Source organism: Oncorhynchus kisutch, linkage group LG2 (genome assembly GCF_002021735.2).
Source record: "Oncorhynchus kisutch isolate 150728-3 linkage group LG2, Okis_V2, whole genome shotgun sequence".
Taxonomy (NCBI): Eukaryota; Metazoa; Chordata; class Actinopteri; order Salmoniformes; family Salmonidae; genus Oncorhynchus; species Oncorhynchus kisutch.
In genome coordinates, this window is record NC_034175.2 from 69,042,573 (window position 1) to 69,063,903 (window position 21,331).

The following is a 21,331-nucleotide window of genomic DNA, read 5'->3' on the forward strand; positions in this document are numbered from 1 at the left end:
GACTAAAAGACCGTAGAAGTGAGAGACAAACAGCTGGAATGGCCTTTATTTAGCTGGAATGGTGTAATAGTGGAGCAGGAACTGAAATGTCAGAGCATCCTTTATTCCTCTGATATTCATTAGGATGACTCATATTTATGGAGAAGAGGGGTTTGAAGAGGTTGTGTTAAACTATTTTACAGTCTTGATGTTAGACTTAATATGTTTTCTTAAACTATACCTCATTCTGAACAGCTAAATACATATGTTTAATTATTTCAACTAAATCTGTATCATATGTATATCATTCATTTGTATAAACGAATAAAACAAATTAAGTTCAAAGTTAACAGAAACCTCAGTAAACCTCATAACAGCTGACTTTTGTTTCCCCATTGGTGAATTTAAAAACAATGATTTAACATTTATACTTGAGTAAATTAGTACGTTATAATTATGTAATTCCTTGTTCTGGAATTACGAATACCTGATTAATTTACAGTATACCTGTTACGGTTTTCTTCCGTCAAAGGAGAGTCGGACCAAAATGCAGCGTGGTTTTCTCGATACATATTTAATGAAGACAAAAAAACATACAATACAAAAACAACAAACGTAACGCGAAAACCTAAACAGTCTATCTTGTGCAAACACACAGAGACATGAACAATCACCCACGAAACACTCAAAGAATATGGCTGCCTAAATATGGTTCCCAATCAGAGACAACGAAAATCACCTGACTCTGATTGAGAACCGCCTCAGGCAGCCATAGACTATGCTAGACACCCCACAAAACCCCAAGACAAAAACGCACCACAATAACCCATGTCACACCCTGGCCTGACCAAATAAATGAAGACAAACATAATATACTTCGACCAGGGCGTGACAATACCGTAAAAACATTATTAATAGCCTTATTTGCTTAATTCGCTGAACACAACAGGCACTTATTAGAGAGGCTTCTATTTGAGCCAGGATTCTATTTCCTTAATGCACACAGCGTTTGCTCATTTGCATAGTTAATTGTTTACTTCCAGCATTAACCTTTATTTAACTAGTCAAGTCAGTCAAGAGCAAATTCTCATTTACAATGATGGCCTACATTTGAATCACTTTCTTAATTTCCTGCACTAATGTGTTATCATTTAACCACCGTGTCACGTTTATTTCGTCGTAGTACGCCACTATTAAAAATACTACACTTTCCACGACAGAATAATTATTCTCCTCTTTGACTGTGTATTTGTCAGTTCTCAATTTCGCCAATAGAGGGCAATCTGACGATTTCTAGGGCTCCCAAAGTTGTTGACTGTTTTTGTGCTTGCCAGTTAGCTAGCAGTTCTCAGCTGTTAGAAGCCAACGGCTGACAGTTTCTTACTAGCGATAAAAACACGATTGCCATAATTTTACTGAATTATATAATGTAAAATATATAATGTAAAAAAAAAAATCGAACTATAAACCTTGTAAACAATTCATTTGGAACCGGTGTTCATATGGAACCGGTGTTCATATGGAACCGGTGTTCATTTGGAACCGGTGTTCATATGGAACCGGTGTTCATATGGAACCGGTGTTCATATGGAACCGGTGTTCATATGGAACCGGTGTTCATATGGAACCGGTGTTCATTTGGAACCGGTGTTCATATGGAACCGGTGTTCATTTGGAACCGGTGTTCATTTGGAACCGGTGTTCATATGGAACCGGTGTTCATATGGAACCGGTGTTCATATGGAACTGACTGATCTGGGCTGGTACACCCCTCCCTGGTGACTGTGATCTGTGCTGGTACACCCATCCCTGGTGACTGTGATCTGGGCTGGTACACCCATCCCTGGTGACTGTGATCTGGGCTGGTACAACCCCCCCTGGTGACTGTGATCTGGGCTGGTACAACCCTCCCTGGTGACTGTGATCTGGGCTGGTACAACCCTCCCTGGTGACTGTGATCTGGGCTGGTACAACCCCTCCCTGGTGACTGTGATCTGGGCTGGTACAACCCTCCCTGGTGACTGTGATCTGGGCTGGTACACCCCTCCCTGGTGACTGTGATCTGGGCTGGTACACCCCTCCCTGGTGACTGTGATCTGGGCTGGTACACCCCTCCCTGGTGACTGTGATCTGGGCTGGTACACCCCTCCCTGGTGACTGTGATCTGGGCTGGTACAACCCTCCCTGGTGACTGTGATCTGGGCTGGTACACCCCTCCCTGGTGACTGTGATCTGGGCTGGTACAACCCTCCCTGGTGACTGTGATCTGGGCTGGTACACCCCTCCCTGGTGACTGTGATCTGGGCTGGTACACCCATCCCTGGTGACTGTGATCTGGGCTGGTACACCCCTCCCTGGTGACTGATCTGGGCTGGTACAACCCTCCCTGGTGACTGTGATCTGGGCTGGTACACCCCTCCCTGGTGACTGTGATCTGGGCTGGTACACCCATCCCTGGTTGTGTGGTGAGAGATGTTAACAATCCAAATGAATGCACAATGACAGGTTTGGAATGAAAGACTGGCTGCGTTCCAAGTGGGACCAGTTTGGAGTTGTGAAAATGTACCACATACTTGTTGAAATAGTACCAAAGCTATAAAAATAACTGTAATGTTTGGTAATTCACCATTTAAATTGGTTGTTGAAATAGTACCAAAGCTATTAAAATAACTGTAATGTTTGGTCATTCACCATTTAAATTGGTGAAATAGTACCAAAGCTATTAAAATAACTAATGTTTGGTCATTCACCATTTAAATTGGTGAAATAGTACCAAAGCTATTAAAATAACTGTAATGTTTGGTCATTCACCATTTAAATTGGTGAAATAGTACCAAAGCTATTAAAATAACTGTAATGTTTGGTCATTCACCATTTAAATTGGTGAAATAGTACCAAAGCTATTAAAATAACTGTAATGTTTGGTCATTCACCATTTAAATTGGTGAAATAGTACCAAAGCTATTAAAATAACTGTAATGTTTGGTAATTCACCATTTAAATTGGTGAAATAGTACCAAAGCTATTAAAATAACTGTAATGTTTGGTAATTCACCATTTAAATTGGTGAAATAGTACCAAAGCTATTATAAAATAACTGTAATGTTTGGTCATTCACCATTTAAATTGGTGAAATAGTACCAAAGCTATTATAAAATAACTGTAATGTTTGGTAATTCACCATTTAAATTGGTGAAATAGTACCAAAGCTATTATAAAATAACTGTAATGTTTGGTAATTCACCATTTAAATTGGTGAAATAGTACCAAAGCTATTATAAAATAACTGTAATGTTTGGTAATTCACCATTTAAATTGGTGAAATAGTACCAAAGCTATTAAAATAACTGTAATGTTTGGTAATTCACCATTTAAATTGGTGAAATAGTACCAAAGCTATTATAAAATAACTGTAATGTTTGGTAATTCACCATTTAAATTGGTGAAATAGTACCAAAGCTATTATAAAATAACTGTAATGTTTGGTAATTCACCATTTAAATTGGTGAAATAGTACCAAAGCTATTAAAATAACTGTAATGTTTGGTCATTCACCATTTAAATTGGTGAAATAGTACCAAAGCTATTAAAATAACTGTAATGTTTGGTCATTCACCATTTAAATTGGTGAAATAGTACCAAAGCTATTAAAATAACTGTAATGTTTGGTCATTCACCATTTAAATTGGTGAAATAGTACCAAAGCTATTAAAATAACTGTAATGTTTGGTCATTCACCATTTAAATTGGTGAAATAGTACCAAAGCTATTAAAATAACTGTAATGTTTGGTCATTCACCATTTAAATTGGTGAAATAGTACCAAAGCTATTAAAATAACTGTAATGTTTGGTAATTCACCATTTAAATTGGTGAAATAGTACCAAAGCTATTAAAATAACTGTAATGTTTGGTAATTCACCATTTAAATTGGTGAAATAGTACCAAAGCTATTATAAAATAACTGTAATGTTTGGTAATTCACCATTTAAATTGGTGAAATAGTACCAAAGCTATTAAAATAAGTGTAATGTTTGGTAATTCACCATTTAAATTGGTGAAATAGTACCAAAGCTATTATAAAATAACTGTAATGTTTGGTAATTCACCATTTAAATTGGTGAAATAGTACCAAAGCTATTATAAAATAACTGTAATGTTTGGTAATTCACCATTTAAATTGGTGAAATAGTACCAAAGCTATTATAAAAACCTGTAAAAGTGTCAGCCGGCTATTTGAGACTGCATTTAATAGAAGTTCAACGGTACACCAAAGATTAGGAACACCTTCCTAATATTGAGTTGCACCTCCTTTTGTCCTCAGAACAGCCTCACTTCATCAGGGCATGGACTCTACAAGGCGTCAAAAGCGTTCCACAGGGAAAGGGGGGTACGTCTTCCACATTTAACCCTTCCTGATTTAGGGAGGTGTGGGAGGCTGCCTTCATCCACATCATCGGTGCACGGGAGAACAGTGGGTTAACTGTGTTGCTCAGGGGATTCGATCCAGCCACCTTTCGGTTACTGGCCCAACGTTCCTACACACCAGGCTACCCCCCGCCCACAATGCTCATGTTGACTCCAGTGCTTCCCACAGTTGCTTCAAGTTGTCTGGATGTCAGATTTCAATAAATCACATTTAAATAAACAAAGACTTGCTGAAGTGTCAGAATGCAGTATCCTGTGCACCCTTTGACCTCCAGGAAGATCAGAACCATCTTAACCCCGACATGTCAGAATGCAGTATCCTGTGCACCCTTTGACCTCCAGGAAGATCAGAACCATCTTAACCCCGACATGTCAGAATGCAGTATCCTGTGCACCCTTTGACCTCCAGGAAGATCAGAACCATCTTAACCCCGACATGTCAGAATGCAGTATCCTGTGCACCCTTTGACCTCCAGGAAGATCAGAACCATCTTAACCCCGACATGTCAGAATGCAGTATCCTGTGCACCCTTTGACCTCCAGGAAGATCAGAACCATCTTAACCCCGACATGTCAGAATGCAGTATCCTGTGCACCCTTTGACCTCCAGGAAGATCAGAACCATCTTAACCCCGACATGTCAGAATGCAGTATCCTGTGCACCCTTTGACCCCCAGGAAGATCTGAACCAACTTAACCCCGGCATTTCTTAAAGTTTTCCCCATCAATGTAAAGACCTAGTTATTTTGTTGCTTTGTCAAAGTAATTTCTTAAGTATTAATTTCATGTGATTTGTGATTCATTTTAACCCTGTGAACTAAACTCACATTTCAGATGGTGATACTATCCCTTCTTTTATCAGAAGACACATTGAGCATCTACTAGTCAAATGACAGTGTGAAAGCAGGCGGGTTGGTTCTACTCTCTATGGATGTTTTGTGGTGTTTTGTGATCCATTAGACCAGAACACGTCAACCCTGTTATGGTCAACCCTGTTACGGTCAACCCTGTTACGGTCAACCCTGTTACGGTCAAACCTGTTACGGTCAAACCTGTTAACCATAGACAGACAGGCTAGATTTTTTTTCAAACGAAGTTTGCATTTAACTGCTGTCATGAAATCAAATGTTTTTTCCACACCAAGTTGCACATCTCAAAAGGCACCGAATTGGTGGAAGGACTCAATAATGGTAAAAATAATCAACTGTAATATGTTAACTTAAATTGTTTAGGATCTACGGCGTCAATATATTGCAGACGCCTCAGGCTATCAGGTCATTGACAGTCATAGCAACATGATGCCAAAACACACAATCAATAACCTAGTGGCGTCACACTGCAGAGCACAGAGGATACCTTTAGCCTGTGATGACAATGATCCCATGGAAATGTGCCCACACACGCACACACACGCGCACACACACTTCCTCTCTAAATAAGACTCTTTCACAGCCATGTTGGAATGTCTCAGTCAGCTGAGGACAGGCTGATGTAACAGAGCCTCAGCCGAGAGAGAGAGAGCATGCCAGACCAGACCCCTTTCCCTGGTTGTGTGTCTGTCTATATGTGTCTGTCTATATGTGTCTGTATGTGTGTCTGTCTGTCTGTCTGGCAGACTTAGTGATTATTAAATTAGGCTGGCTGTGTCTCTATTCCAGAGACAAAGGGAGCAGAAGGACAGAGGGAGCAGAAGGACAGGGGGAGCAGAAGGACAGAGGGAGCAGAAGGACAGGGGGAGCAGAAGGACAGGGGGAGCAGAAGGACAGGGGGAGCAGAAGGACAGGGGGAGCAGAAGGACAGGGGGAGCAGAAGGACAGGGGGAGCAGAAGGACAGGGGGAGCAGAAGGACAGGGGGAGCAGAAGTAAAGGGGGAGCAGAAGGACAGGGGGAGCAGAAGGACAGGGGGAGCAGAAGGACAAAGGGAGCAGAAGGACAGGGGAGCAGAAGGACAGGGGGAGCAGAGGGACAGGGGGACAGAGGGGGCAGAAGGACAGAGGGAGCAGAAGGACAGGGGGAGCAGAAGGACAGAGGGAGCAGAAGGACAGGGGGAGCAGAAATACAGGGGGAGCAGAAGGACAGGGGGAGCAGAAGGACAGGGGGAGCAGAAGGACAGGGGGAGCAGAAGGACAGGGGGAGCAGAAGGACAGGGGGAGCAGAAGGACAGGGGGAGCAGAAGGACAGGGGGAGCAGAAGGACAAAGGGAGCAGAAGGACAGGGGGAGCAGAAGGACAGAGGGAGCAGAAAGACAGAGGGACAGAGGGAGCAGAAGGACAGAGGGAGCAGAGGGACAGAGGGGGCAGAAGGACAGGGGGAGCAGAAGGACAGAGGGTCAGAGGGAGCAGAAGGACAGAGGGAGCAGGAAGACAGAGGGACAGAGGGAGCAGAAGGACAGGGGGACAGAGTGACAGAGGGAGCAGAGTGATAGAGGGAGCAGAGTGACAGAGGGAGCAGAGTGACAGAGGGAGCAGAGTGACAGAGGGAGCAGAGTGACAGGGGGACAGAGGGAGCAGAGTGATAGAGGGAGCAGAGTGATAGAGGGAGCAGAGTGACAGAGGGAGCAGAGTGATAGAGGGAGCAGAGTGATAGAGGGAGCAGAGTGACAGAGGGACAGGGGGACAGAGGGAGCAGAGTGATAGAGGGAGCAGAGTGACAGGGGGACAGAGAGAGCCTGAGAGGTGCAGCCATGATGTCATAGTCACACTGCCTTCTCTCTCTCCAGATAGCACCGCTGGTTTAACCTTCTACCCCACTGCCCACCCGGGTGTGAGTGAGTGAGGGGGTCAGTATGTTTGGTCTTTCTGTCCTGCTCTTTTAAAAGCACAGTGAGAGACATACAGACAGTTCCATGGAAGCCCTGGGCTGATTAACCCACTGCAGTGAGCACAGAGACCTCAGAGACCTTGCCTTGAGCCAGGCATGACACACCAGGGACGACCAGGGACGACCAGCACATGACTAACGTTATGTAGTACAATCATTCTGACACTAGTGTGTAGTAGTACGAATGATAGTAGTAGTCCCAGCATGCAAAGTGGGTTGAAGTGACATCATAACAACCAGTTTAAGACCAAAATGAAAAGCCGTATTTGAATCAGACAGGGTAGTAGTCGAAGTAACAGATGAAGTAGTAAGACTATATTAATAGTGGTACTCCTGTATACAAAGCAAGAGGAATTGATCCGTTGTGTTTGGTGTGACGTGGGTGGTCTTGTTGGTCTGGGTGGGGTGTGATGTAGTGAGGGAGGGTGGCTTTAAAGACAGTGGCGCTCTGTAGATGGGTGGAAGTGTGTGTGGGTGTTACACACTATGTGGGAGGTGGATTGAAGGTGGCAGAGTGTGTGTGTGTGGAGTGGTGCCCTGAAGGTGTGTGTGAGAGACTCTTTAAAGGAGCCCACTAGTCTGCCTCTGCGTCCCATCCTGTCTCCTTAACTCCTCTCTTCCTTTTCCCCTTCCTAGAAACAAGGTGTCAGAGGAAATGCAGCTGACGGCATCTCTCTCTCTCTCAATTCAATTCAATTCAAGGGCTTTATTGGCATGGGAAACATGTGTTAACATTGCCAAAGCAAGTGAGGTAGATAATATATAAAGTTAGTATATAAAGTGAAATAACCAATAAAAGTGAACAGTAAACATTACACATACAGAAGTTTCAAAACAATAAAGACATTACAAATGTCATATTATATATATACAGTGTTTTAACAATGTACAAATGGTAAAGGACACAAGATAAAATAAATAAGCATAAATATGGGTTGTATTTACAATGGTGTGTGTTCTTCACTGGTTGCCCTTTTCTCGTGGCAACAGGTCACAAATCTTGCTGCTGTGATGGCACACTGGAATTTCACCCAGTAGATGGGAGTTTTTCAAAATTGGATTTGTTTTCGAATTCTTTGTGGATCTGTGTAATCTGAGGGAAATATGTCTCTCTAATATGGTCATACATTGGGCCGGAGGTTAGGAAGTGCAGCTCAGTTTCCACCTCATTTTGTGGGCAGTGAGCACATAGCCTGTCTTCTCTTGAGAGCCATGTCTGCCTACGGCGGCCTTTCTCAATAGCAAGGCTATGCTCACTGAGTCTGTACATAGTCAAAGCTTTCCTTAATTTTGGGTTAGTCACAGTGGTCAGGTATTCTGCCGCTGTGTACTCTCTGTTTAGGGCCAAATAGCATTCTAGTTTGCTCAGTTTTTTTGTTAATTCTTTCCAATGTGTCAAGTAATTATCTTTTTGTTTTCTCATGATTTGGTTGGCTCTCTCTCTCTCTCACTCCATACACACAAGCAGGGTTTCCTGCTCTGTCTCGCTCTCTCTTTTAATTATTATTTTTTTAACCTTTATTTAACCAGGCAAGTCAGTTAAGAACACATTCTTATTTTCAATGACGGCCTGGGAACAGTGGGTTAACTGCCTGTTCAGGGGCAGAACGACAGATTTGTACCTTGTCAGCTCGGGGGTTTGAACTCACAACCTTCCGGTTACAAGTCCAACGCTCTAACCACTAGGCTACCCTCACACACACAAACCCACACACACACACCCCTCCCTCCAACTGTCACAACTGTTAATTTAAATGCATTCCGGGTGACCTCATGAAACTAGTTGAGAGAATGCCAACAGTGTGCAAGTTGTCATCAAGGCAAAGGAGGGCTACTTTGAAGAATCTAAAATCTAAAATATATTGATTCCATGTGTGTTATTTCATAGTTTTGATGTCTTCACTATTATTCAACAACGTAGAAAATAGTAAAAATAAAGAAAACCCTCGGGATCGGTGTCCCTATACCGGGATGGTTGTTGCTAACATGAGCAACTGTGACTAGAATGACGTTGTAAGTAACAGCAAACTTTCCAGGACATAGACATGTCTTATAAGGGCAGAAAGCTTAAAGTATTGTTAATCTAATAACTGCACTGTCCAATTTACAGTAGCTATTACATTGAAAAAATACCATGCTATTGTTTGAGGATAGTGCACAACAACAAATCACCTTTAAATGGCAGAAACTGGTTTGATACATTCACCTCTGAAGGTAAATAATGTACTTACATTCAGTACATTCAGTAATCTGAATCTGTGTTGCCCATGTTGCCAATAAAGCCCTTAAATTTAATTGAGAGAGAGATGGGGGAGGGGGTGGAGGGGGTGAGACAGAGATACATAGTGAAAAAGACACAGAGAGAGAGATGGTGGGGGGTGGAGGGGGTGAGACAGAGATACATAGTGAAAAAGACAAAGAGAGAGAGAGATGGTGGAGGAAGGGGAGGGGGGGGTGAGACAGAGATACATAGTGAAAAAGACAAAGAGAGAGAGAGATGGTGGGGGGTGGAGGGGGTGAGACAGAGATACATAGTGAAAAAGACAAAGAGAGAGAGAGATGGTGGAGGAGGGGGGGGTGAGACAGAGATACATAGTGAAAAAGACAGAGAGAGAGAGATGGTGGAGGGGGAGGGGGGTGAGACAGAGATACATAGTGAAAAAGACAAAGAGAGAGATGGTGGAGGGGGAGGTGAGACAGAGATACATAGTGAAAAAGACAAAGAGAGAAAGAGGGAGGGGGAGGAGGGGGTGAGACAGAGATACATAGTGAAAAAGACAAAGAGAGAGAGAGATGGTGGGGGGGAGGAGGGGGTGAGACAGAGATACATAGTGAAAAAGACAAAGAGAGAGAGAGATGGTGGGGGGGAGGAGGGGGTGAGACAGAGATACATAGTGAAAAAGACAAAGAGAGAAAGAGGGAGGGGGGTGAGACAGAGATACATAGTGAAAAAGACAAAGAGAGAAAGAGGGAGGGGGAGGGGGGTGAGACAGAGATACATAGTGAAAAAGACAAAGAGAAAGATGGTGGAGGGGGGGGTGAGACAGAGATACATAGTGAAAAGACAAAGAGAAAGATGGTGGAGGGGGGGGGTGAGACAGAGATACATAGTGAAAAAGACAAAGAGAGAGAGATGGTGGGGGAGGGGGGGGGTGAGACAGAGATACATAGTGAAAAAGACAAAGAGAGAGATGGTGGAGGGGGAGGGGGAGGAGGGGGTGAGACAGAGATACATAGTGAAAAAGACAAAGAGAGAGAGAGATGGTGGGGGGGAGGAGGGGGTGAGACAGAGATACATAGTGAAAAAGACAAAGAGAGAGAGATGGTGGGGGGGAGGAGGGGGGGAGACAGAGATACATAGTGAAAAAGACAAAGAGAGAGAGAGATGGTGGGGGGGAGGAGGGGGTGAGACAGAGATACATAGTGAAAAAGACAAAGAGAGAGAGATGGTGGGGGGGAGGAGGGGGGGAGACAGAGATACATAGTGAAAAAGACAAAGAGAGAGAGATGGTGGGGGGGAGGGGGGGGTGAGACAGAGATACATAGTGAAAAAGACAAAGAGAGAGATGGTGGAGGGGGAGGGGGAGGAGGGGGTGAGACAGAGATACATAGTGAAAAAGACAAAGAGAGAGAGAGATGGTGGGGGGGAGGAGGGGGTGAGACAGAGATACATAGTGAAAAAGACAAAGAGAGAGAGATGGTGGGGGGGAGGAGGGGGGGGAGACAGAGATACATAGTGAAAAAGACAAAGAGAGAGAGAGATGGTGGGGGGAGGAGGGGGTGAGACAGAGATACATAGTGAAAAAGACAAAGAGAGAAAGAGGGAGGGGGAGGGGGGGTGAGACAGAGATACATAGTGAAAAAGACAAAGAGAAAGATGGTGGAGGGGGGGGTGAGACAGAGATACATAGTGAAAAAGACAAAGAGAGAGAGATGGTGGGGGAGGGGGGGGTGAGGCAGAGATACATAGTGAAAAAGACAAAGAGAGAGAGAGAGATGGTGGAGGGGGAGGGGGGGTGAGACAGAGATACATAGTGAAAAAGACAAAGAGAGAGAGAGAGATGGTGGAGTGGGAGGGGGGGTGAGACAGAGATACATTGTGAAAAATACAAAGAGAGAGAGAGAGATGGTGGGGGGAGGAGGGGGTGAGACAGAGATACATAGTGAAAAATACAAAGAGAGAGAGAGATGGTGGAGGAGGGGGGGTGAGACAGAGATACATAGTGAAAAAGACAAAGAGAGAGAGAGAGATGGTGGGGGGGGTGAGACAGAGATACATAGTGAAAAAGACAAAGAGAGAGAGAGAGATGGTGGGGGGGGTGAGACAGAGATACATAGTGAAAAAGACAAAGAGAGAGAGAGAGATGGTGGGGGGAGGAGGGGGTGAGACAGAGATGCATAGTGAAAAATACAAAGAGAGAGAGAGATGGTGGAGGAGGGGGGGGTGAGACAGAGATACATAGTGAAAAAGACAAAGAGAGAGAGAGATGGTGGAGGGGGAGGGGGGGGGGTGAGACAGAGATACATAGTGAAAAAGACAAAGAGAGAGAGAGAGATGGTGGAGGGGGAGGGGGGTGAGACAGAGATACATAGTGAAAAAGACAAAGAGAGAGAGAGAGATGGTGGGGGGAGGAGGGGGTGAGACAGAGATACATAGTGAAAAAGACAAAGAGAAAAAAAGGACTCTTTTCACAGCTGTTCAAGGATGGAATGTCACAGGGTCTACTTCCTGCAGTGCACGGCTGTCTCTGTACGTCTCACTTCCTGTTTCCCTCAGGGGAATCCAGGAGCTGATTATGTGAGTATGTGTGTATGTAACTGCGTGCATGAATATGTATGTGTGTGTCCTTAATTCAGGACCCCCCCCCCCACAGTGTCAGAGTGGTCTCTCCCTCCCTGGTTTGACTTCCTGGTTTTCTTGTATTGTCCGCTGGCTCGTGCCATTGCATGTGACAGAGGGATGTGAGGACCAGACTTCTGGACCCGGCAACCTTCATGTTCGGTCTCTGATTACACAAGGTTTTCCTCTACAGAATGATTAGGATATGATTGTGGAAACAGAGCCACGTCACTACACAGGTCTCATGTGTTTGTGTTCATTAGGCACCAAACAGAAGAAAAGGGGACTGAAACAAGGACGGACTATAATGGTAAAGCTCATTTAGCTTTTCCTTTATAGACACTAATGAACACAGTCCAGATTCGCTGACATTTTAGTCATTCTTATCTAGCAATTCGGGTTAAGTGCCTTGCTCAAGGGAACACAGATTTTTCACCTAGTCGGCTCGGGGATTCAAACCAGCAACATTTCTGTTACTGTCCCAAAGCTCTTCACCACTAGGCTACCTGCCACGTCACCACTAGGCTACCTGCCACGTCACCACTAGGCTAGCTGCCACTTCACCACTAGGCTAGCTGCCACTTCACCACTAGGCTAGCTGCCACTTCACCACTAGGCTAGCTGCCACTTCACCACTAGGCTAGCTGCCACTTCACCACTAGGCTTGCTGCCACTTCACCACTAGGCTAGCTGCCACTTCACCACTAGGCTAGCTGCCACTTCACCACTAGGCTAGCTGCCACTTCACCACTAGGCTTGCTGCCACTTCACCACTAGGCTAGCTGCCACTTCACCACTAGGCTAGCTGCCACTTCACCACTAGGCTTGCTGCCACTTCACCACTAGGCTAGCTGCCACTTCACCACTAGGCTAGCTGCCACTCACCACTAGGCTTGCTGCCACTTCACCACTAGGCTAGCTGCCACTTCACCACTAGGCTAGCTGCCACTTCACCACTAGGCTAGCTGCCACTTCACCACTAGGCTTGCTGCCACTTCACCACTAGGCTAGCTGCCACTTCACCACTAGGCTAGCTGCCACTTCACCACTAGGCTTGCTGCCACTTCACCACTAGGCTAGCTGCCACTTCACCACTAGGCTAGCTGCCACTTCACCACTAGGCTAGCTGCCACTTCACCACTAGGCTTGCTGCCACTTCACCACTAGGCTAGCTGCCACTTCACCACTAGGCTAGCTGCCACTTCACCACTAGGCTTGCTGCCACTTCACCACTAGGCTAGCTGCCACTTCACCACTAGGCTAGCTGCCACTTCACCACTAGGCTAGCTGCCACTTCACCACTAGGCTAGCTGCCACTTCACCACTAGGCTAGCTGCCACTTCACCACTAGGCTAGCTGCCACTTCACCACTAGGCTTGCTGCCACTTCACCACTAGGCTTGCTGCCACTTCACCACTAGGCTAGCTGCCACTTCACCACTAGGCTTGCTGCCACTTCACACTAGGCTAGCTGCCACTTCACCACTAGGCTAGCTGCCACTTCAACCACTAGGCTTGCTGCCACTTCACCACTAGGCTAGCTGCCACTTCACCACTAGGCTAGCTGCACTTCACCACTAGGCTAGCTGCCACTTCACCACTAGGCTTGCTGCCACTTCACCACTAGGCTTGCTGCCACTTCACCACTAGGCTAGCTGCCACTTCACCACTAGGCTTGCTGCCACTTCACCACTAGGCTAGCTGCCACTTCACCACTAGGCTAGCTGCCACTTCACCACTAGGCTAGCTGCCACTTCACCACTAGGCTAGCTGCCACTTCACCACTAGGCTAGCTGCCACTTCACCACTAGGTTTGCTGCCACTTCACCACTAGCTAGCTGCCACTCACCACTAGGCTGCTCCACTTCACCACTAGGCTAGCTGCCACTTCACCACTAGGCTAGCTGCCACTTCACCACTAGGCTAGCTGCCACTTCACCACTAGGCTAGCTGCCACTTCACCACTAGGCTACCTGCCACTTCACCACTAGGCTAGCTGCCACTTCACCACTAGGCTAGCTGCCACTTCACCACTAGGCTAGCTGCCACTTCACCACTAGGCTAGCTGCCACTTCACCACTAGGCTAGCTGCCACTTCCACCACTAGGCTAGCTGCCACTTCACCACTAGGCTAGCTGCCACTTCACACTAGGCTAGCTGCCACTTCACCACTAGGCTAGCGTGCCACTTCACCACTAGCTAGCTGCCACTTTCACCACTAGGCTAGCTGCCACTTCACCACTAGGCTAGCTGCCACTTCACCACTAGGCTAGCTGCCACTTCACCACTAGGCTAGCTGCCACTTTCACCACTAGGCTAGCTGCCACTGTCACCACTAGGCTAGCTGCCACTCACCACTAGGCTAGCTGCCACTTCACCACAGGCTAGCTGCCACTTCACCACTAGGCTAGCTGCCACTTCACCACTAGGCTAGCTGCCACTTCACCACTAGGCTAGCTGCCACTTCACCACTAGGCTTCCTGCCACTTCACCACTAGGCTAGCTGCCACTTCACCACTAGGCTAGCTGCCACTTCACCACTAGGCTAGCTGCCACTTCACCACTAGGCTAGCTGCCACTTCACCACTAGGCTAGCTGCCACTTTCACCACTAGGCTAGCTGCCACTTCCACCACTAGGCTAGCTTGCCACTTCACCACTAGGCTTGCTGCCACTTCACCACTAGGCTAGCTGCCCACTTCACCACTAGGCTAGCTGCCACTTCACCACTAGGCTAGCTGCCCACTTCACCACTAGGCTAGCTGCCCACTTCACCACTAGGCTAGCTGCCACTTCACCACTAGGCTAGCTGCCACTTCACCACTAGGCTAGCTGCCACTTCACCACTAGGCTAGCTGCCACTCACCACTAGGCTAGCTGCCACTTCACCACTAGGCTAGCTGCCACTTCACCACTAGGCTAGCTGCCACTTTCACCACTAGGCTACCTGCCACTTCACCACTAGGCTAGCTGCCACTTCACCACTAGGCTAGCTGCCACTTCACCACTAGGCTAGCTGCCACTTCACCACTAGGCTAGCTGCCACTTCACCCACTAGGCTAGCTGCCACTTCACCACTAGGCTAGCTGCCACTTCACCACTAGGCTAGCTGCCACTTCACCACTAGGCTAGCTGCCACTTCACCACTAGGCTAGCTGCCACTTCACCACTAGGCTAGCTGCCACTTCACCACTAGGCTAGCTGCCACTTCACCACTAGGCTTGCTGCCACTTCACCACTAGGCTAGCTGCCACTTCACCACTAGGCTAGCTGCCACTTCACCACTAGGCTAGCTGCCACTTCACCACTAGGCTAGCTGCCACTTCACCACTAGGCTAGCTGCCACTTCACCACTAGGCTAGCTGCCACTTCACCACTAGGCTAGCTGCCACTTCACCACTAGGCTACCTGCCACTTCACCACTAGGCTAGCTGCCACTTCACCACTAGGCTAGCTGCCACTTCACCACTAGGCTAGCTGCCACTTCACCACTAGGCTAGCTGCCACTTCACCACTAGGCTAGCTGCCACTTCACCACTAGGCTAGCTGCCACTTCACCACTAGGCTAGCTGCCACTTCACCACTAGGCTAGCTGCCACTTCACCACTAGGCTAGCTGCCACTTCACCACTAGGCTAGCTGCCACTTCACCACTAGGCTAGCTGCCACTTCACCACTAGGCTAGCTGCCACTTCACCACTAGGCTAGCTGCCACTTCACCACTAGGCTACCTGCCACTTCACCACTAGGCTAGCTGCCACTTCACCATTAGGCTAGCTGCCACTTCACCACTAGGCTAGCTGCCACTTCACCACTAGGCTAGCTGCCACTTCACCACTAGGCTAGCTGCCACTTCACCACTAGGCTAGCTGCCACTTCACCACTAGGCTAGCTGCCACTTCACCACTAGGCTTGCTGCCACTGTGTTATACAACATGAGTTGTAGTCATGTCCAGTATGACTAAAGCTGCTTTGGAGAAAAATCAGGACAACGCATCTGTCTGTTCCTCTGTTCTGTGCCTCCAACTTTATGACTAATGGCTGTGTGTGTGTGTGTGTGTGTGTGTGTGTGTGTGTGTGTGTGTGTGTGTGTGTGTGTGTGTGTGTGTGTGTGTGTGTGTGTGTGTGTGTGTGTGTGTGTGTGTGTGTGTGACCGGACATTTGGCCGGCAGCATTTACATTTACCAGACGTTTGAGACATTTACCAGACCCATACGCTTTGGGTGCGTAACCTGATTAGGACGTCCTTCCACGGTGCTCATAACGACTTAAAACCACATTTACATTATGGCGATTCATATGAACAGAATATGCAAGGTGAGGATGCAGGGATTTGCCGTCCTAATTCTGATTCACACTTTGAAGATGTTAGAATAACTGTCCACATTCACTTTTCCTCAGACAACAAGACCAGTAACGAACAGAGAAATCACTAGCCTGTCAATCTACTATCCCCCATAGTAGAAAAGGTGCCCTATTTTATTGGTCAGCTTTTTCAAGAAAGAAATATCCTTTTCCAAACAGACTCTGGGACAGATGATAGATCCCAAAATCAGTAAACCTAGGCTACATTCTTTTTTTAAAGGCTTAAAAAGCAATGAGTCTGATGCAACAGATAAGAACGTTTAGCTTAAAATGTTGATAAACTACTATTTCTTGACATTATAAGCAGAGCAATGTGCACAAGGCAGTAGGCTGCACGGAACATTCCTTCCAAAATGAAATTAGTGAGAAACGGGTTTCGTGTGACGTGAATAAAAAATATCCAGTAGAAATTTAGAAACAGGGTCTAATATGACACAAGTAGCACGGGTTGCTAATATGACTGATTTAGGCTAGACTACTTTGAAGCAAGCTAAGACATGCCTCATAATATGTAGTAAAAAAGTGCAGGTTTCAAACAATTGAGTATACTGTATGTTTTCAAAATGCATACGACTTCCAGCTCTACTTCCAGCTCATTGCAAAGTGGCGTGTGACACGCTGATGAAACCTGCCTTCTGATGGTTGGTTGAGATGCTGCAGCAGCATCTCTCACGCTGATGAAACCTGCCTTCTGATGGTTGGTTGAGATGCTGCAGCAGCATCTCTCACACTGATGAAACCTGCCTTCTGATGGTTGTTTGAGATGCTGCAGCAGCATCTCTCACGCTGATGAAACCTGCCTTCTGATGGTTGTTTGAGATGCTGCAGCAGCATCTCTCACGCTGATGAAACCTGCCTTCTGATGGTTGTTTGAGATGCTGCAGCAGCATCTCTCACGCTGATGAAACCTGCCTTCTGATGGTTGTTTGAGATGCTGCAGCAGCATCTCTCACGCTGATGAAACCTGCCTTCTGATGGTTGGTTGAGATGCTGCAGCAGCAGCTCTCACGCTGATGAAACCTGCCTTCTGATGGTTGGTTGAGATGCTGCAGCAGCAGCTCTCACGCTGTCTGACAGATTTACTGCTCCTCTGTATCTGTATGTTGTATGCGTGTGATAAATAAGATATATAATGAATATACTGTAGCCTACACACACACACACACACCAATTTAATTAATTTAATTCCACTAAATTATGCAAAGTAACCTATAGATTGATAAGCATGACCAGTCAAATGTATAGACATCGACTGGTATTTAAATCAACGAATAGACTAAAAAGCATTATTTCGCATTAGGATTTTCTGTTATTCTCAGGGACAATTGAGCAGCGGCAATTTTATTTATGAGCTTTCCAAATGTTTTATCTGCCAAATACCTGCTATTACCAGCTAATGGAAGCTATGGCGTGTGTGGGCATGTGTGTGTGTGTGTACAGTATATACACCTGAAGTCAGAACTGTACATACACTTTAGCCAAATACATTTAAACTCAGTTTTTCACAGTTCCTGACATTTAATTATAGTAAAAATTCCCTGTCTTAGGTCAGTTAGGATTACCACTTTATTTTAAGAATGTGAAATGTCAGAATAATAGTAGAGAGAATGATTTATTTCAGCTTTTATTTCTTTCATCACATTCCCAGTGGGTCAGAAGTTTACATACACTTAATTAGTATTTGGTAGCATTGCCTTTAAATTGTTTAACTTGGGCCAAACGTTTTGGGTAGCCTTCCACAAGCTTCCCACAATACGTTGGGTGAATTTTGGCCCATTCCTCCTGACAGAGCTAGAGTAACTGAGTCAGGTTTGTAGGCCTCCTTAATCATACAGACCTTTTTAGTATCGCCCACACATTTTCTATAGAATTGAGGTCAAGGTTTTGTGATGGCCACTCCAATACCTTGACTTTGTTGTCCTTAGCCATTTTGCCACAACTTTGGAAGAATGCCTGGGGTCATTGTCCTTTTGGAAGACCCATTTGGGTCCAAGCTTTAGACTGATGTCTTGAGATGTTGCTTAAATATATCCACATTATTTTCTGTCCTTATTATGCAATCTATGTTGTGAAGGGCTCCAGTCCCTCCTGCAGCAAAGCACCCCCACAACATGATGCTGCCACCCCCATGTTTCATGGTTGGGATGGTGTTCTTCGGCTTGCAATCCTCCCCCTTTTTCCTCCAAACATAACGATGGTCAATATGGCCAAACAGTTCTATTTCTGTTTCATCAGACCAGAGGACATTTCTCCAAAAAGTACGATTTTGTCCCCATGTGCAGTTGCAAACTGTAGTCTGGCTTTTATATGGCGGTTTTGGAGCAGTGGCTTCTTCCTTGCTGAGCGACCTTTCAGGTTATGTCGGTATAGGACTCGTTTTACTGTGAATATAGATACTTTTGTACCTGTTTCCTCCAGCATCTTCACAACGTCCTTTGCTGTTGTTCTGGGATTGATTTGCACTTTTCGCACCAAAGTACGTTCATCTCTAGGAGACAGAAAGGAGTCTCCTTCCTGAGCGGTATGACGGCTACATGGTCCCATGGTGTTTATACTTGCATACTATTGTTTGTACAGATGAACGTGGTACCTTCAGCCATTTGGAAATTGCTCCCAAGGATGAACCAGACTTGTGGAAGTCTACCATTTTTTTCTGAGGTCTTGTCTGATTTCTTCTGATGTTCCCATGATGTCAAGCAAAGAGGCACTGAGTTTGAAGGTAGTCCTTGAAATACATCCACAGGTACACCTCCAATTGACTCAAATTATATCAATTTACCTATAAGAAGCTTCTAAAGACATGACATCATTTTCTGGAATTTTCCAAGCTGTTTAAAGGCACAGTCAACTTAGTGCATGTAAACTTCTGAACCACTGGAAAAATTACTTGTGTCATTCATAAAGTAGATGTTCTCGCCGACTTGCCAAAACTATAGTTTGTTAACAAGAAATGTGTGGAGTGGTTGAAAAACGAGTTTTAACGACTTCAACCTAAGCGTATGTAAACTTCCGACTTCAACTGTAAATATATATATATAATTTATTATAAACTGTGTGGTTCGAGCCCTGAATGCTGATTGGCTGACAGCCGTGGTATATCAGACCGTAAACCACAGGCATGACAAAACATGTATTTTTACTGCTCTAATTACGTTGGTAACCAGTTTATAACAGCAATAAGGCACCTCGGGGATTTGTGGTATACGGCCAATATACCACGGCTAAGAGCTGTATCCAGGCACTCTGCTTTGCGTCGTCCTTTAGAACAGCCCTTAGCCGTGGTATATTGGCTGTATACCACACCCCTTCGTGCCTTATTGCTTAATTACGTCACAGCCCTGTGAGAACATAGAGGTCACAGGATAAAGTGTGAGAAAAGTGAACACAAAGGACTCAGAACAGTATTCTGCCAACAGTGTCTGAGCTGTAACATCTGCCTGAGAAGAGATGTAGAATGCAGACAGACAGGATGACAAACCCTCTAATGAACTTTACATGTATTCTACACTGCCAGTCAAACGTTTCAAAATACCTACTCATTCAAGGGTTTTTCTTTATTATGTACTATATTCTAAATTATAGAATAATCGTGAAAACATCAAAACTATGAAATAACACATATGGAATCATGTAGTAACCAAAAAAGTGTTTAACAAATCTAAATATATTTTATATTTGAGATTCTCCAAATCAGCTTTGCACACTCTTGGCATTCTCTCAACCAAGTTCACCTGGAATGCTATTCCAACAGTCTTGAAGGAGTTCCCACATATGCTGAGCACTTGTTGGCTGCTTTTTCTGTAAAAATCTAGCTTTTCAATGAGACTGAAACCTGGAGAAATGCACAAAATGCACAATACACGTACAATGTTCAATGCAGCAACTGCATTTAGATTCTGTGTGTGTGTGTGTACGCTAGCTAAAACACCTTCTATATGTTGTAAGGCAGAGATCTCACTTATTCGAGGCAGCAGTTCCAACTGACTCACCGACCTCTACCCACTCTTCCCACCCACTCCCTTTCTCCTCTCTTTCTCTCTCTGTCCTCTCCTCCCACTCCCTTTCTCTCTCTGTCATCTCCTCCCACTCCCTCTCCCACTCAGCCCCAGCCTCTACCCCGGCGTGGGAGTAAGCATATCCCAGTATGAGAGCCTCCGGTGGGGCACACATACAGCGAGCATGGGCCTACGGTTCTGGAGCTTTGGCTTTCATTCTCTCTCCCACACAGACACACACACACATACACTCTACCCACATGAGGAACCCACACTGAGAGCTCCCCTTTAATGTCATGTGTCTTACATCTGAGGAGAGCAGAGGCAGGGGAAACACGGGGGAGTGTGTGGGCTGAGCATGTGTGTGTGTGTGTGTGTGTGTGTGTGTGTGTGTGTGTGTGTGTGTGTGTGTGTGTGTGTGTGTGTGTACTGTGCGAATCACTATGCCTTTTGAATTCAGTTCACATTCAGACAAACCATTAGTCCTCTGCTGTCCTTCTTGGTAGACATGTACTCACAGGAGCTAAATCACTCAGATAGCTTTTATTGCCAGAGCTAAATAGCATCCAGTCCCTCTCAAAAGAATTCAAGATTCATGACTTATGATCTGATGATTAGACACACTGTAGGAGGTATTATGTTAAAACAGATGAAGAACAGATTGAAAGAACTGAGAGAATGATAGAATGAGAACACAGAGAATGACAGAGTGAAAGAATGAGAGAACTGAGAGAACTGAGAGAATGATAGAATGAGAACACAGAGAATGACAGAATGAAATAATGAGAGAATGAGTAGGGGATCCTCTGAATGTAAGTGCAACCCTTGGACTGAATTAGACATTGAACATCCTCGACCCAATACTGCAGAAATTGTGAACTAATTCACTAAATAGATACAGAAAGTCA

General features: G+C 45.5%; 1 protein-coding gene across 1 annotated transcript in view; it reads right to left on the reverse strand.

Moving 5' to 3' along the window:
* The window catches only part of LOC116352882 (mucin-2-like), a gene marked incomplete at its 3' end in the record, with an annotated part of 37,438 nt that overhangs the window by 15,817 nt on the left and 290 nt on the right, over positions 1-21,331 (reverse strand). The window contains exon 2 of the mRNA XM_031802283.1: positions 1,731-2,433. Within this exon, the coding sequence (XP_031658143.1) occupies positions 1,731-2,433 (703 nt within the window). The remainder of the gene's footprint in view (positions 1-1,730; positions 2,434-21,331) is intronic.